The sequence below is a fragment of the Syngnathus acus genome, chromosome 12 (genome assembly GCF_901709675.1).
Source record: "Syngnathus acus chromosome 12, fSynAcu1.2, whole genome shotgun sequence".
NCBI lineage: Eukaryota > Metazoa > Chordata > Actinopteri > Syngnathiformes > Syngnathidae > Syngnathus > Syngnathus acus.
In genome coordinates, this window is record NC_051097.1 from 340,536 (window position 1) to 357,340 (window position 16,805).

At 39.6% G+C, this 16,805-nt stretch overlaps 1 protein-coding gene across 1 annotated transcript in view; it reads left to right on the top strand.

Moving 5' to 3' along the window:
• The first annotated feature begins 3,648 nt into the window (after window positions 1-3,648).
• Window positions 3,649-16,805, top strand: part of slc27a6 (solute carrier family 27 member 6) — a 71,266-nt gene continuing 58,109 nt past the window's right edge. The window contains 4 exon segments of the mRNA XM_037265823.1: window positions 3,649-3,863; window positions 3,865-4,273; window positions 12,491-12,700; window positions 12,897-13,055. Of these exon segments, the coding sequence (XP_037121718.1) occupies window positions 3,789-3,863; window positions 3,865-4,273; window positions 12,491-12,700; window positions 12,897-13,055 (853 nt within the window). The 5' untranslated portion in view covers window positions 3,649-3,788.

The following is a 16,805-nucleotide window of genomic DNA, read 5'->3' on the forward strand; positions in this document are numbered from 1 at the left end:
GTACTATTCTCTGGTCTTCCTAAGTCCCGCATCAAAAGTCTACAGTTAGTACAAAATGCTGCTGCAAGGCTGCTCTCACGGACAAGAAAATTTGATCACATTACCCCAATATTAGCCAACTTACATTGGCTCCCGGTCCATTTAAGATGTGACTTCAAGGTTCTTCTATTAACCTATAAATCACTGCATGGCTTAGCGCCTTCGTATCTCGTCGACCTAGTTGTTCCTTATGTTCCGTCTCGTAACCTTCGTTCGCAAAACGCTACCCTTTTAGCGACACCGAGGGCCAAGAAAGTGTCTGCAGGGTCTAGAGCATTTTCTATCCGGGCTCCAGAGCTTTGGAATGCCCTCCCAATGGATATTAGGACTGCTACCTCAGTAGAAACATTTAAGACACGTTTAAAGACACATTTCTATGACATGGCCTTTAACTAACTTGGAGTGGCCGATTCGGCCGGAGTTTGTTTTGTTTTCTCTCCCCCCCCCCTCCTCGGCCGGGGAGGTGGTTAGGTGGCACCCAAGCTGACAGCGGCTATCTGGATTCTTGTGGGCTAATTCGGGTTGGGGGAACTGCAGCTCAACCTCCACAGCCAGGATAGTAGAGGGCTCCTCCGGCGGCCCTTCGCTCTGACTTGGACATCCACTTTTGATTTTCATATTATGTATTATTTGTGCCCTCTCTGCATCCATTACAACCTGGTGATCCTGAAAGGGGGATCCTTCCATCTGTGGTCCCTTCTCAAGGTTTCTCATTTTCCCCGGGCAGGGGTTTTGAGTTTTTCCTTGCCCTTTTGGGAGCTTAAGATCAGGGGATGCTTTGAGAATAATTGTCAATTTTTGTCTATGTGAAGCCCTTTGAGACTGCTTGTGATTTAGGGCTATACAAATAAACTTGACTTGACTTGACTTGACATAATTCCGTACAAAATGACAAAATTGAAAGAATGATGAATGGGCGGTGTGCGACAGTGGGCGAAGTGGATGTATGTGGAAGAATGGTTTACAGGAAGGACACTTGGAGATAAAACCGGTAGAGGTGCCAGAGGAAGAGCGGCAGTGTCACGTCTCGTCTCCAGTTTTGCTAAGTGTCTTGGTTGCCATAGTTTCTGTTCACGTCGCCTCTCCCCTCCTGTGTCACCTCAATCAATGTAATCGCGGTCACCTGCCTCGTGTTTCGTATTTAAGTCCTGTCTGCCCCTCACTCCCCGTCGGATCATTGTGTGTTGTTGTCAAACTGTCTTGCTGTCGTCATGTCCTGCTGTCTTCTTGTTTCACGTCCCAGTCAGTCAGTCAAGTTATTGTTTGTTAAGTCATGTCAGTTTGCTTTTTGAGTTTGCTTCAATAAATCCTGGTCCAAGCTGCACTTGGTCGCGCTGTTCCATTCCGATCCATGACAGGCAGGAGGAAAACAACCAAGAACCCGGCCAAAGGTAATCGCCAAGGCCGAAAGACGGGATGGAAAACAACAGCCCCCACACACACCGAATCGCCCATAATCAGCACCCGCCCCCACGGAACCAGCTCTCACCGAACCAGCACCCATTCCCATGGAATCAAACTCTCCTGCGAACTTGCCACACCCCCTGACTCATCACCCATCAAACTCGCCCCACACTGGCATGTGCAACTGGATATAAGCTGACCAAAGAACCTTGAATGTTGCCTTTTCTGAATGGAGACTTTCTGCTCTTGAGCATGGTCGCACGAAAGGCCCAGTGCTATATTGTACTTTTCCTGAAAACAGAGCTTTCTTAAGAAGAATTGTGATTGAACTCAACCAACCTGTGTAATTCTAAATTTTGTTTCGGTGTCTCAGTCTTTTCCTTACATTGCAAAAGAAAACGAACACGCAGGGAGTAAATTGGATGACAGGTGATTGGCTCTGGCTTTTGCCGTGAGGCGCGGACAGCGCGCTTCCCAAATTGTGGACCAAATCCAACACAGCGATGTCCGATGCTGAGCCAGGAACAACAAAGATGTGGAGTATAGAGTTGGTTCTTTATTGGCAAGATCTTGGGTTGTTTAATGGCGGCCAATGCACGAGGCACGGCAGCAGATGAAACAGCTTCCTTCTCCAGGTCAGCTTCTTTTATACTGCCTGGAAAGGCGGGAACTTGTCACATGACCATTTGGTACCTGAGTGTGGGGGGCGTCCTATCCTATATATTTATCCATCAGTCTTACTCCGCTTGTACATATCTGTTCATATCTGGTTATACTGACACAATGATGCATATTTATAACCCTATATTTATAATTAGCATTCTAGTACCGCCTGCAAATATTTGTTCTATTGCACCTTATCATAAATACTTTGCTAGTCATATCCGTACTCGTCCCTCATGTATATTATCCCGCATGGTATAACTCACCTCATTTCCTTAACAGCAAATTGTGCTATTGCACTCTCTGGGACATCTAAATTAGCCCACTGCAATGTACAATTAATAAATTTGACCCAACTTGGCTCTGAAAATTGAATTATTTTAGTGGGCTCTTTACATGAATGGCACACATGCATGCAGGACCCCATCTTAAATTTTTCCCACTGTAAATACTTAAATAAATAAATACGCCACCTAGTAACGTTACAAGCACTAACGTTAATATCATGTTAACGTTAGCCATCTAGGTTAATTGCAAGCAAACTCGGTAACGTCAGTATGGCTGAATACAGTTTGCGAAATACAAGAGGAAATATGCCAGGGTTCAACGATCTTAGTAAAATTTAATGAAAACACTACACAAGTTGGATCATAGTCTTGAAAGCTTTATTAGAATTGTATTTACTGTCTTCCGATGCAATGCAGACAGCATGCAGTTCCATCTTGTTTACATTTTGGGGGGTGGGTCCTTAATCCCCGTATGCGAATTGAAATTGGTTAATCAGCTAGAGGTGTCCAACGATATACATGAGAAAACATTTCATTAAAACGTAAGATTGTGAAAAAGGATGACCAAAAATTAGCTCCCAACAAATTGTTTTGGACTTAATATGATAACTAGATATCACACACAAAGAATCGTGTACTCCCTCGATGCAGATCAGTCAAGCTCACTTTAATCGCCTTCGGCCCGCCATCTAAGTGTTTTAGTCCAATTTCATCACTTAAAAAATTACTTTAACTTTATAAGACTGCAAACGACAAAGGGAATGGGTGGTTATTGATTAATGGTAAGTTTATTTTTGCATGAACAATAAATGTCATAGTGTTATCATAGCTTTCCACGTAGTGATTTGGTGTATTAGTCAAATGGTTCCTTATTCACTGTAAAGAAGTGTTACCTAAGAAATGTCCACTGTACAACGGGGGGTAGGTCTCAATAAGTTCCTTGAGCACCCCCCCCCCCCAAAAAACCTGTTTTTTTTCATATATTGAAGTATTAAACTTGTGAAATGAAATGAAACAGAGATCTAACAAATGACTTGAATCTTACGATGATCAAGGGGCCGCTCAGCCCAACTCCTATGGATACTACATTACCCAGGATGCTTAGGGCAGTAGAAGTTGGTATAAACAGGAAAGCGTCAGTGTCCGTATTTAATGAACAGTATTTAGAGCACAGTAATCTGTGGATTATTCTTCTGAACGGGACGCTTTCACGTGAATTGTTTTATTTAGAAGAGAACGTTTCCGGTACGCCGGCCTGTGTCTAGCTGTGAATGCGATACGTTAACGCTATTTGTTTTACGTCACTCTCGGTTAATGTTTATCACGTTGAGCATGTAGGTGGTGCGTGTTATTAGTGTACTTCTCAGCTCGCTCTTCGAATCCACCACAGAAATTATGCTTTCTTTTGCCTGGATCTCAGCTCTAGTCGTGGGTATGTTTTCTGCTCATGTTTTGCAGACCCTTTTTTTCCCCCTACTTTTGGAAAGATTTTTTCTTTCTTTTGAGTCTAATCCGGTTTGGTGTGAAACTGGAGCTGTTCAGGCTGACTTCTAGAGTCTGTACAGTCCTGGACAGGTTCATTCAACAGGCGCATCGTATCCCCGACAAGCCTTTTATCATTTATGAAGGGAGCGTCCACACCTACAAGGATATTGAGGAGCGCAGCAACAGGCTGGCAAATGTTTTCCTCCAGAAACTCAAGATAACCAAAGGCGACTGCGTTGCCATGCTCATGAACAACGAGCCCGACTTCGTCTGCGTTTGGTTCGGATTGGCAAAGGTCGGCTGTCCTGTTGCTTTTCTGAATACAAACATTAAATCTAGATCGTTGTTGCATTGCATCAACTGCTGTGGAGCCAAAGCTGTAATAGTTGGCGCAGGTAATTGTATCGTCTTTCATCAGTACACACAAAATTGAACATTTATAAAGAGTTAAATAATATCAATAATGCAGGACATAATGTTGAAATGCCGTATGTGTAGAAATTGTGTAATCTCAGGCGTCTTTAAATGAGGCAAAAACAATAAGAAAATGTAATATCTTATGATGCTAGATTGACTTTATTTTTCTTTTTGCTAAATTTCCCCATTAGGTTATTTTAGTAGTTTAACTGTTAGGAGCACATCCATGCCGCGAAATAATAACGATTGTTATGGAGCCAGCGCGCCCTCCGTTGGCCAACAAAAATACTTCTTAAGTAGACGGGTTGTCTATCAGGTTCAGGTGATTTGATTGATTGATTTGATTGATTGATTGATTGATTCAATAAATGTATTAATTAATTTCGAAAAAATACATCATCAACTTGCATTTTTCATAACATTCTATTCTTTAAAAACACGTGCTGATTAGAGGCATTTAAGGAACGTGAAAAATTTCTGTCAACATTCCGACAGAGCTCTTATGACATGTATCCAAACTATCCATGATCATTTAATTTATTACCTAGGCCAGTTTGTAAGGTTAAGCGAGCAGGTCTATATCACGTAACAAATTGTGGGTAAAGTTTGGTTCGGAACGTTTTGAAAATCAAGAAAAAGTGAGATTTAGCATCAGCCAGGCGTTGATTAGGCCATTGTAGACGCTGAGTGTGTAGGTTTGTTCTACAAATGAATTGATGATGATGATAGAACTTTATTCATCCCACAGCGGGGAAATTTACTTGTCACAGCAGCGCATACGAGTGCAAGAAAATAAGTGCCAAAATTTCAAAAAGGATAAATAACAGACAAAGACAAAGACATTTTTGTAACAGTCAAGTACGCTCTAATGCTGAAAATACACACACACACAAAATATATATATATTTTTTTACATGTTTTGTTTATACAAACCCGATTCGGTTGAAGTTGGGAAATTGTATAAAATGTAAATAAAAACAAAATACAACGATTTGAAAATCCTCCTCAACCCATATTCAATTGAATACACGACAAAGACAACATATTTAATGTTCAAACTGATAAACTTTATTTAATTTTTCAAATAATAATTAACTTAGAATTTCATGGCTGCAACACGTGCAGTAGAAAATGGGAAAGGTGGCAAAAAATACTAAGAAAGCTGAGAAAAGCTCATCAAACACCTAGTTGGAACATCCCACGTGATCAGGCTAATTGGGAACATGTGGGTACCATGATTGGGTATAAAAAGAGCCTCCCTAAACATGCTCAGTCATTCACAAGCAAGGATGGGGCGAGGTTCACCACTTTGTCCACAACTGCGTGAGAAAATAGTTGAACAGTTTAAGAACATTTCTCAAAGCAAAATTGCAAGGAATTTAGGGATTTCAACATCTACGGTCCATAATATCATCAACAGGTACAGAGAATCTGGTGAAATCACTGCACGTAAGCGCCACGGCCGGAAACCAAGACTGAATGACCGTGACCTTCGATCCCTCAGACGGCACTGCCTTAAAAACCGACATGAGTGTGTAAAGCATCTCACCAAATGGGCTCAGGAAAACTTCAGAAAACCACTGTCAGTAAATACAGTTCGTCACTACATCAGTAAGTGCGGGTTAAAACTCTACCAAGCAAAGCAAAAGCCGTTTATGAACAACATCCAGAAACGCCGCCAGGTTCTCTGGGCCCGAGTTCATGTAAAATGGACTGATGCACAATGGAAAAGTGTTTTGTGGTCTAATGAATCCACTTTTCAAATTGTTTTTGGAAGCACTGGACGTCGTGTCCTCCGGACCAAAGAGGAAGCGGACCATCCGGACTGTTAATGCAAAGTTCTAAAGCCAGCATCTGTGATGGTATGGGGGTGCATTAGTTCCCATGGTATGGGTGACTTACATTTATGTTGCCTGTGAAGGCAACATAAATGCTGGAAAGTACATACAGATTTTGGAGCAACATATGCTGCCATCCAAGCGATGTCTTTTTCATGGACGCCGCTGCTTATTTCAGAAAGATAATGCCAAGCCACATTCTGCACGCGTTACAACAGCGTGGCTTCAAAGTAAAAGAGTCCAGGTTCTCCCCTGGCCCACTTGCAGTTCAGACCTGTCTCCCATTGAAAATTTGTGGCGCATTATGTAGCGTAAAATACGACAGGGAAGACCCCGGACTGTTGATCAACTGAAGCGGTTCATCAAGCAAGAATGAGAAAGAATTCCACATGAGAAGCTAAGAGAATTAGTCTCCTCTCTTCCAAAACGTTTATTGAGTGTTATTAAAAGGAAAGGTGATGTAACGAAGTGGTAAACATGCCCTTTCCCAACTTCTACTGCACGTGTTGCAGCCATGAAATTCTAAGTTTATTATTTGAAAAATTAAAGTTTATGATATTTTTGAGCATTAAATAAATGTTTGTTGTGTATTCAAATGATTATAGGTTGAAAAGGATTTTCAAATCATTGTATTTTGTTTTTATTTACATTTTACACAATTTCCCAACTTCAACCGAACCCGGTTTCTAGCTAAATAATTATATTAAAATAATCTTCTTCTGTCCTAGTTTCACTGGATGAATTCTAGGTTCTTCAATTAATAGAATTACCATGGTGAAACCATGTGACAGGAAAAGATCATTGCTCAACTAAACAAGCATAATGTTGGTTAAGAATTCTCTCCCCTCAACCCCTTTCCAAAGGCAGGGCATTTGAATCATGCAGTTGACCGGGCCATGTGAGGACTTCTCCATTGGAATGTTGTTTCAGTTTTTCAAATGCAAAGACTGATACCGAATATAAAGTAGTTTAAAAGATAGATTTTTTCTCTATTGAACTGTCAAACCTGCACTCTCTAGCAATGATTGAAAGTTCAAATACTCAATTTCACTGTAACATGACATCACTAACGAGGTGAGGAGGGGCTCCCGGGTAGTGGCAGCAGCTGTGGAGATGCACTGTTTTTGCGTGCTGAGCCGAGTAGAGTAGAGCAGAGTAGAGTGGAGCAGGGTAGATAACGTCAGTGGAACCAAGGTTAAAGACTCCACTTACCAGCATGTTTGTTTGGTTTGCTGCATTTCCGTGCAGTGTTAAGGAAAGGCAGGGGGAAGGCGTCACTGCACACAGGATTATCTCTCGTTGGCCGTAGGCTGCAAAGTACGACCTGGATCAGGTTTTTGGGGTGTGATGTTGAGAACAGCCTGTTGAACTCAAACTGAAGTGTACTTGGGTTCTACAGCTGGACAACAATCCAAAATAGTACACTATGAAGTTGAGTTCTGAAAAAAAATATCAGCTTGAAAACTCACCCGTCTTGCTGAATTAATAAATAGACCTTGTGTATTGCAACACATCAAGCATTTCCAGAGGAAAGGTCAGTTGGCATAACAGTGTACGCTGTCAATATGCTACAAGCCAGTGGGACGCCATCTCTCTTAAAAATAACCGCTGTCCTTAAATGTGTGAGATCCCGACTGGGGTTATGTAATACAGTAATCCCTCGCTAGCGCTACATTGCGGTTTGTTTATCGTGGTTTCACTACATGGTGGATTTTTTTCCCAAATTAAAACATTTTTTTAAATTAAAATGAAACTTCTAAATTGAGGAATTATGGCACAAAACTTGCCCACACATCAGCAGAAAGCAAGGAGTGCCCACACAATTGCAGTGCGTACACTTGTACCTTTTTATAAAAAAATTGTTATAATAATAAGAGTTCTAAAAACATATTTACAGTGTTGTACCTTGTTATAGAACAATTGTTATAATAATAAGAGTTCTAAAAACATATTTACAGTATGTACACTTCTACTTTGTTATAAAAAAATATAATAATAAAAGTTGTTCTAAAAACATTTACAGTGTGTGTTAAGAATTCTCCATGTTATTTATGTTATTCAGCTGTGCTTTGATTTTGAGGTAGGGTGATTTATTTTGAAGGCCGTTTTCAGGCGATACCACTTCCTGTTTTAAGTTCGTGTCCATATGTCGGTTACAGTGGTACAGGAGTCGTCGACGATGTAAGTGGGTCTCCTAACAAGAGAAATGAACGATCACATGTGTCTAACATTTAGGACAATGTAGTATTGCTCCAAATGTTCGTTTAAATTCCGTCAGAGCTCCGTTTTCGCGTGTTAGCACGATCGCAAATTAGCATCTTTCCGCTAACTCGTTAGCCTGCCCAGTACTTGTTAACATGTTGCACGCACACGTACATGTATTTATATTTTCAATATTTATACATTTTCTGTATGTTATTTATACTATTAATGTATACTGTTTTTTTTCATGTATAATGCGCCCCCATGTATAATACGCACCCTAAAAATGGCATGTCGATGCTGGAAAAAAGCCTGTACCCATGTATAATACGCACCCAAATTTTGACTCCTACTTAAGTCCGTAAATGTAAAATTATTACAGAAAAAAGATCATCTTTGGGAACAACCGGATGTTATTCTGCCGGTCAGTATCACTGCGCATGCGCTAGCAACCGCGATAGCGGAGAAATGTTTCGGATTTGTGTAGGGTACATTGTGACAGCAAACGAGCAGGTGATCGAGCAAGCGTCTGATACGAGAGCATTGTGTTCGTATGGAGCGTGTTTGAAGTGAACAGCAGAGAGGAAAGGAACAAGGCAAAGTGTTGTGAAATAAAATATTACCTGTAATACGCATTTAGGTAGAGAACTGAACTCTCGCTCTTTATATAGCTGACGTGTCTTGCGCATCCGTTCTGCGCATCTGTAATGGCGGCCTCCGTATGATATCCGGTTTGCGATGGAGATTAAAAAATAAACAATATTTGACAATAACACACCATCAAGGATTGCACCATCGCATCAAACGATGTGTCGTCAATTATGAATTTTACTGACTAAGTGTGTTGGGCAGGATGGCTGAATGCGATGCGCGATTGACGTGTCTTGCGCATCCGTTCTGCGCATACTGTCATGGCGGCCTCCGTATGATATCCGGTCTGCGATGGAGATTAAAAAACAAACAATATTTGACAATAACACACCATCAAGGATTGCATCATCGCATCAAACGATGTGTCGTCAATTATGGATTTTACTGACTAAGTGTGTTGGGCAGGATGGCTGAATGCGATGCGCGATTGACAACAAACAAGAAGAAAGGTGATTTCAAGTTTTATTTCGAGGGAGATTTTCTTCAAAAATTGTTGTACCCATGTATAATACGCACCCAAGATTTTAGGACAATAAATTAGTTAAATTTTGCGCATTATACATGGAAAAACGGTAATTTACATGTTTGAAACAATTATTTAATGTTCTAATAATAAAATATGCACTTAAATGGTTTCAGATACAATTATTGACACAAAAAAATGTACAGATTAAAAAAAAAAAAAGTACATATGAGTGGGTGACCGTACTTCGCAGATTTCAGTTATTGCGGGTGGTTTTTGGAACCAATTATCCGCAATAAACGAGGGATTACTGTGCATATATTCAACATTTTGGACATGAAATGGCATTAAAGTTTTTTCTCTCTCAAAGAAGAGGAAATGACTCCTCCAGCCAACTGTGGTATGGTATGCTTTGACCCAGTCTGGCTTGGAGTTTCCAATTTTGTTACTATATGTGTAAAGATCGATTGGAAGTTAACATTGCACCAAAATATCTCCACAGAGATGTGAACAAACCATTGCCAGTTATAAAAAACACTTGATTTCAGTTGTTGTCGCTGAGGGTGGTTTTGGGAAAAAATGCTTTTTCACACATGGCCAGACAGCTTCGTTTTTTTTTGTTTTTTTTTTTTTGGTAAAATAAATCATCATTAAATTAACTTACTCTAATGTTTGGATTTGTCTGATGATCTTAGACATTGACATGGGGAAAATATATACAAGCAGATAACTGCTTATGCCACTGTTAATTGTATCACCCTCATGATCTTCAAATAATCTTTTCAATAACACCTGGCATTGTTCTCTTCGGTGTTGATACTCTTGCTTATGTTGTTGCGCTACTAACTTACCACATGTTCAAACTAGGGATGCACCGAAATAAAAATTCTTGGCCGAAACCGAAAACCAAAAATGAGGAAACCAAGGCCGAAAACCGAAACACCGAAAGAAATGATTATGTCAGTTATTAGAACCACAGCATTTATGGCTACATGTGTACTAACCTCACTAAAATCAAGGCATTGCAATAAACCAGTTACAAAAGTATGAAAATATTTATTTAGCACTGACATTACAACAATGCACAATATAAATTAAAATTCAAAAATAAAATAAAAATAAAATGTTTAACTTGACCCCACTCATGTGTACATTAAATAATAATTTACAGGCTTATAACAGACTGGCCTGCTGAAAGACTGTAAAATTAAATATGTTCTCTTATAAAAACACAAAGTGCATAAGTCAAGTGCCTTTTAAATTTTGTTCTGTGTGTACAACATAAAAGTGTATCAAAACAATGGTTACCATAGCCTTTATCAACAACAAATCCACCAAGAATTGTGGATGCACAAACTTTCTTGCCTTTTCAAAAACGTCCGCCACAGACGGAGTGGGCGTGCTCGGTGTCAGTTTCCTTTTCTGTGTCGCCTTCTTCTCATATTCAGAATGGCGATCGGGATGTTTGGATTTCAGGTGATGAATTAAACCCGACGTGGAGAAACTTTTTGCAGATGCACCCCCTCTTGAAATTTCAGCATTGCATGTTTTGCAAATCGCTATCCGTGGGTCTTTCTCTGAGATAGTGAAATCAGTCCACACCGCAGACATGCTGGCTCTTATCCCGTTTTCCCGCGTGCTGGCTGCGCTGTTTGCTCACGTCATCACAAGTTTCGGCCGTGTTGTTTCGGTGATTTAGGTCTTTCGGCCAAAAACCGAAAATGCACTTTTGGGTCATTTTCGGCCGAAAATTTTCGGTGGCCGAATTTTCGGTGCATCCCTAGTTCAAACAGATTCCAGGTGCAAAGCTCTTTACTCTCAGAGGAGCCATAAATACTGATGATACTAATACTGATTAATGATTGGCATAATTTTAAACTATAATGCTAATTCAAAACTGATCCAGGCTAAACCATTGAAAATATAATATTACGTGGTAATATGTATAAGTAAAAGTAAGTAATCCTACTAATATTTATGTAAAACATACACTGGGCTGTCACTTGAATAGTTTTAGAATAAATTATTCTAAGGATTATTCCACCTATTAGTAATCAAAAAATCAGATACAATTGTATTTGCATGAAAGTGAATTAAAAAACATTTTCGGACGATTACTGTTTATTAACCATTTATTTTTGTTTATTTGATATTTTTCAGTGATTAAAAACACCTAAATAAAAGTTAAGCAATGTCCCACAAAACAGATTGATGGTCATTGTTTTCCAAATTAAAAGCAGATGTTTGCAAATGTCTTATTTTGATTAAACACAAGAGATAAATCTGTCTGGCTTCCTGAAGGACTTGAAAGAGCAGAAAACTTTTACTTTTAAGAGCCTAAAATCAGGAGATTTGGACAATCTTTAATTGAAAAGATTCTCTAAACACTGACTCTATTAAAATACAAGGTGATTAATTTGATAATTGATTTGTAGTCGATTAATCGATTAATTTTGACACCTTTCAAATAAACCCAATTTTTCTTTATGCTCACACACATTTTATTGTAAGAGTCACTGATGCTGTTAACTTCAGTGCAGGAACAGGAAGTTTATGGAAGGCTGGGTTAAAATTGAAATTAATTCTAAGTATAGAAAGGCAAACATAAAATAGTCTGTAGCGAAACCTTGGTTTTTGAGCGCCTCTATTCATCGAAAAATTAGTTTACAAACAAAAATTTTCTTTATTACTGGTAAGCATACTACGTGAGTCCACGATCCGTCACAGAGTCCATACAGAACACTCAGTGGTACTTTCTATCACATACTGTGAGCATAATTTGATCCTGTTTTTTGCGAGTTTAATGTAGCTGTTAATTAGCCCTAAATATGGCTCTAAACCTATGTCCGGGATCGTTGGCTTTGCGCCCCTACCATCCTGTATACAATTGATTTAGTTCTTGGGCTGGCATAGAGTAATTTCATTTCAATTAATTCTAACAAGAAATTTACTCCAGTTCACAAATCAAATTAATTTGTGAACCAAGGTTCAACTGTACTAATGGTTTAATAAATTGTGACATGGTTGTTTCCTTCTCTCAGATTTAGTAGAGTGTGTTCATGGTATCATAAGTGACCTACTGGAGGACAACATTCAGGTGTGGACAATGAAGAGCCATTGTGGGGACACAAATGTGGAGTCGGTGATTGATCACATAGATGCTGCCACTGACAAACCTGTACCAGCAAGTTTACGTGCCACCACCTCTCTTAAATCCCCTACCCTCTACATCTTCACCTCTGGAACTACTGGTGAGTATCGACTGAAATGTTGTGAGATCAAAGAACAGAGGGCAAGGTCATTCTTTCTTTCTTTCTTTCTTTCTTTCTTTCTTTCTTTCTTTCTTTCTTTCTTTCTTTCTTTCTTTCTTTCTTTCTTTCTTTCTTTCTTTCTTTCTTTCTTTCTTTCTTTCTTTCTTTCTTTCTTTCTTTCTTTCTTTCTTTCCAGGGCTTCCTAAGGCAGCAGTAATCACTCACCTCCAAAGCTTGAAGGCAGCAGGAGGATTCTGGGCATTTGGTGTGACTGAAAATGATGTGATATATATACCTCTGCCGCTTTACCACAGTGCAGCTTCACTGCTTGGTATAGGAGGAACCATTGCGCTTGGTGAGTAGACCTGTCACAAAAATACTCTTGATTTGACAATGGAAGGATTAATTCATATGTCATGGATTTGATAGCAACCAAGTGCATTTCACAACAGCTGCAGCTGTAACAAAGCACTTTACATATAATGTAGTAAATTAAAACATATGCATATTCATACATAGAGGGCTGCACAGTGGTGCACGTCTGCCTCACCGTTAGGAGGATGCGGGTTTGATTCCACCTCCCTGTGTGGAGTTTGCATGTTCTCCCTGTGCCCGCGTAAGTTTTCTTTGGGTACTCCAGTTTCCTCCCACATCCTAAAAACATGCTTGGTAGGCCAATTGAGCACTCCAAATTGCCCCTAGGTGTGATGGCGGGTGCGGTTATTATTATGTTTTTTTTATTACAAGATAGAAGTGTACATACTGTAAATATGTTTTTAGAACTCTTTTATTATAACAGTTTTTCTATAACAAGGTACAACACTGTAAATATGTTTTTAGAACTCTTATTATTATAACAATGTTTTTATAAAAAGGTACAAGTGTACACACTGCAATTGTCTGGGCACTCCTTGCCTTCTGCTGGCGTGTGGGCAAGTTTTGTGCCATAATTCCTCAATTTAGAAGTTTCATTTTGACTTTAAAATGTTTTTTTTAATTTGGAAAAAAAATCCGCGATGTAGTGAAACCGCGATAAACGAACCGCGATGTAGCGAGTGATTACAGTGCCTTGCGAAAGTATTCGGCCCCCTTGAACCTTTCAACATTTTGCCACATTTCAGGCTTCAAACATAAAGATATAAAAATTTTATTTTGTCAAGAATCAACAACAAGTGGGACACAATCGTGAAGTGGAACGAAATTTATTGGATAATTTAAACTTTTTTAACAAATAAAAAACTGAAAAGTGGGGCGTGCAATATTATTCGGCCCCTTTACTTTCAGTGCAGCAAACTCACTCCAAAAGTTCAGTGTGGATCTTTGAATGATCCAATGTTGTCCTAAATGACTGATGATGATAAATAGAATGCACCTGTGTGTAATCAAGTCTCCGTATAAATGCACCTGCTCTTTGATAGTCTCAGGGTTCTGTTTAAAGCGCAGAGAGAACCATGAAGACAAAGGAACACACCAGGCAGGTCCGAGATACTGTTGTGGAGAAGTTTAAAGCCGGATTTGGATACAAAAAGATTTTCCAAGCTTTAAACATCTCAAGGAGCACTGTGCAAGCAATTATATTGAAATGGAAGGAGTATCAGACCACTGCAAATCTACCAAGACCCGGCCGTCCCTCCAAACTTTCATCTCAAACAAGGAGAAGACTGATCAGAGATGCAGCCAAGAGGCCCATGATCACTCTGGATGAACTGCAGATAACTACAGCTGAGGTGGGAGAGTCTGTCCATAGGACAACAATCAGTCGTGCACTGCACAAATCTGGCCTTTATGGAAGAGTGGCAAGAAGAAAGCCATTTCTCAAAGATATCCATAAAAAGTCTCGTTTAAAGTTTGCCACAGGCTACCTGGGAGACACACCAAACATGTGGAAGAAGGTGCTCTGTTCAGATGAAACCAAAATCGAACTTTTTGGCCACAATGCAAAACGATATGTTTGGCGTAAAAGCAACACAGCTCATCACCCTGAACACACCATCCCCACTGTCAAACATGGTGGTGGCAGCATCATGGTTTGGGCCTGCTTTTCTTCAGCAGGGACAGGGAAGATGGCTAAAATTGATGGGAAGATGGATGGAGCCAAATACAGGACCATTCTGGAAGAAAACCTGTTGGAGTCTGCAAAAGACCTGAGACTGGGATGGAGATTTATCTTCCAACAGGACAATGATCCAAAACATAAAGCCAAATCTACAATGGAATGGTTCACAAATAGACGTATCCAGATGTTAGAATGGCCAAGTCAAAGTCCAGACCTGAATCCAATCGAGAATCTGTGGAAAGAGCTGAAGACTGCTGTTCACAAACGCTCTCCATCCAACCTCACTGAGCTCGAGCTGTTTTGCAAGGAAGAATGGGCAAGAATTCCAGTCTCTCGATGTGCAAAACTGAGAGAGACATACCCCAAGCGACTTGCAGCTGTAATTGCAGCAAAAGGTGGCACTACAAAGTATTAGCGCAAGGGGGCCGAATAATATTGCACGCCCCACTTTTCAGTTTTTTATTTGTTAAAAAAGTTTAAATTATCCAATAAATTTTGTTCCACTTCATGATTGTGTCCCACTTGTTGTTGATTCTTGACAAAAAATTTAACTTTTTTCTCTTTATGTTTGAAGCCTGAAATGTGGCGAAATGTTGAAAAGTTCAAGGGGGCCGAATACTTTCGCAAGGCACTGTATATATACATAAAGTATACACATATACAATCTTATGCAAATGTTTGGGCACCGCTAATCATTTTCATGATTTTCCTTTATAAATCATTGGTTGTTCAGATCAGCAATTTCAGTTAAATATATCATATAGCAGACAAACACAGTGATATTTGACAGGTGAAATGAAGTTTATAGGATTTACAGAAAGTGTGCAATCGTTACTTGAACAAAAGTAGGCAGTTGCATAGATTTGGGCACCTCCACAGAAAAATGACATCAATATTTAGTACCGTATTTTTCGGACTAAAAGTCGCTCCGGAATATAGGTCCATTAGCCATAAAATGCACAATAACGTGAAAAAAAACATATATAAGTCGCTCCGGAGTAAACCGTGTTTTTCCATGCATAATACGCACCCTAAAAATGGCATGTCGATGCTGGAAAAAAGCCTGTACCCATGTATAATACGCACCCAAATTTTGACTCTTACTTAAGTCCGTAAACGTAAAATTATTTCAGAAAAAAAGATCATCTTTGGGAACAACCGGATGTTATTCTGCCGGTCAGTATAACTGCGCATGCGGTAGCAAACTCGATAGCGAAGAAATGTTTCGGATTTGTGTAGGGTACATTGTGACAGCAAACGAGCAGGTGATCGAGCAAGCGTCTGATACGAGAGCATTGTGTTCGTATGGAGCGTGTTTGAAGTGAACAGCAGAGAAGAAAGGAACAAGGCAAAGTGTTGTGAAATAAAATATTACCTGTAATACGCATTTTATTTGCTGATTGAAACTGTTAATTAAACTGGGAATTGAAACTATTAGGTAGAGAACTGAACTCTCGCTCTTTATATAGCTGACGTGTCTTGCGCTTGCGCATCCGTTCTGCGTATACTGTAATGGCGGCCTCCATATGATATCCGGTCTGCGATGGAGATTAAAAAACAAACAATATTTGACAATAACACACCATCAAGGATTGCACCATCGCATCAAACGATGTGTCGTCAATTATGAATTTTACTGACTAAGTGTGTTGGGCAGGATGGCTGAATGCGATGCGCGATTGACAACAAACAAGAAGAAAGGTGTGATTTCAAGTTTTATTTCGAGGGAGATTTTCTTCAAAAATTGTTGTACCCATGCATAATGCGCACCCCAGATTTTAGGACAATAAATTTGTTGAATTTTGCGCATTATGCATGGGAAAACACGGTAGTTACAATAGTTTAATCAAGAAAAGTTTACATTGTGTTTCTTCAAAACCATTCCTTGTCTACATAAACAGGACCCTCTTCCAAGAAAAGTTCAATGTACTTATGGTAGAGGTCAATGTCCCAACTGATCTGATAAACATTGAACAGGTTGTTGCCCTCTCATTGTTAATCGATAAGAAATTTGGGCACAGGGTAGAAGCAGCCGGAGTCAGTCCAGGC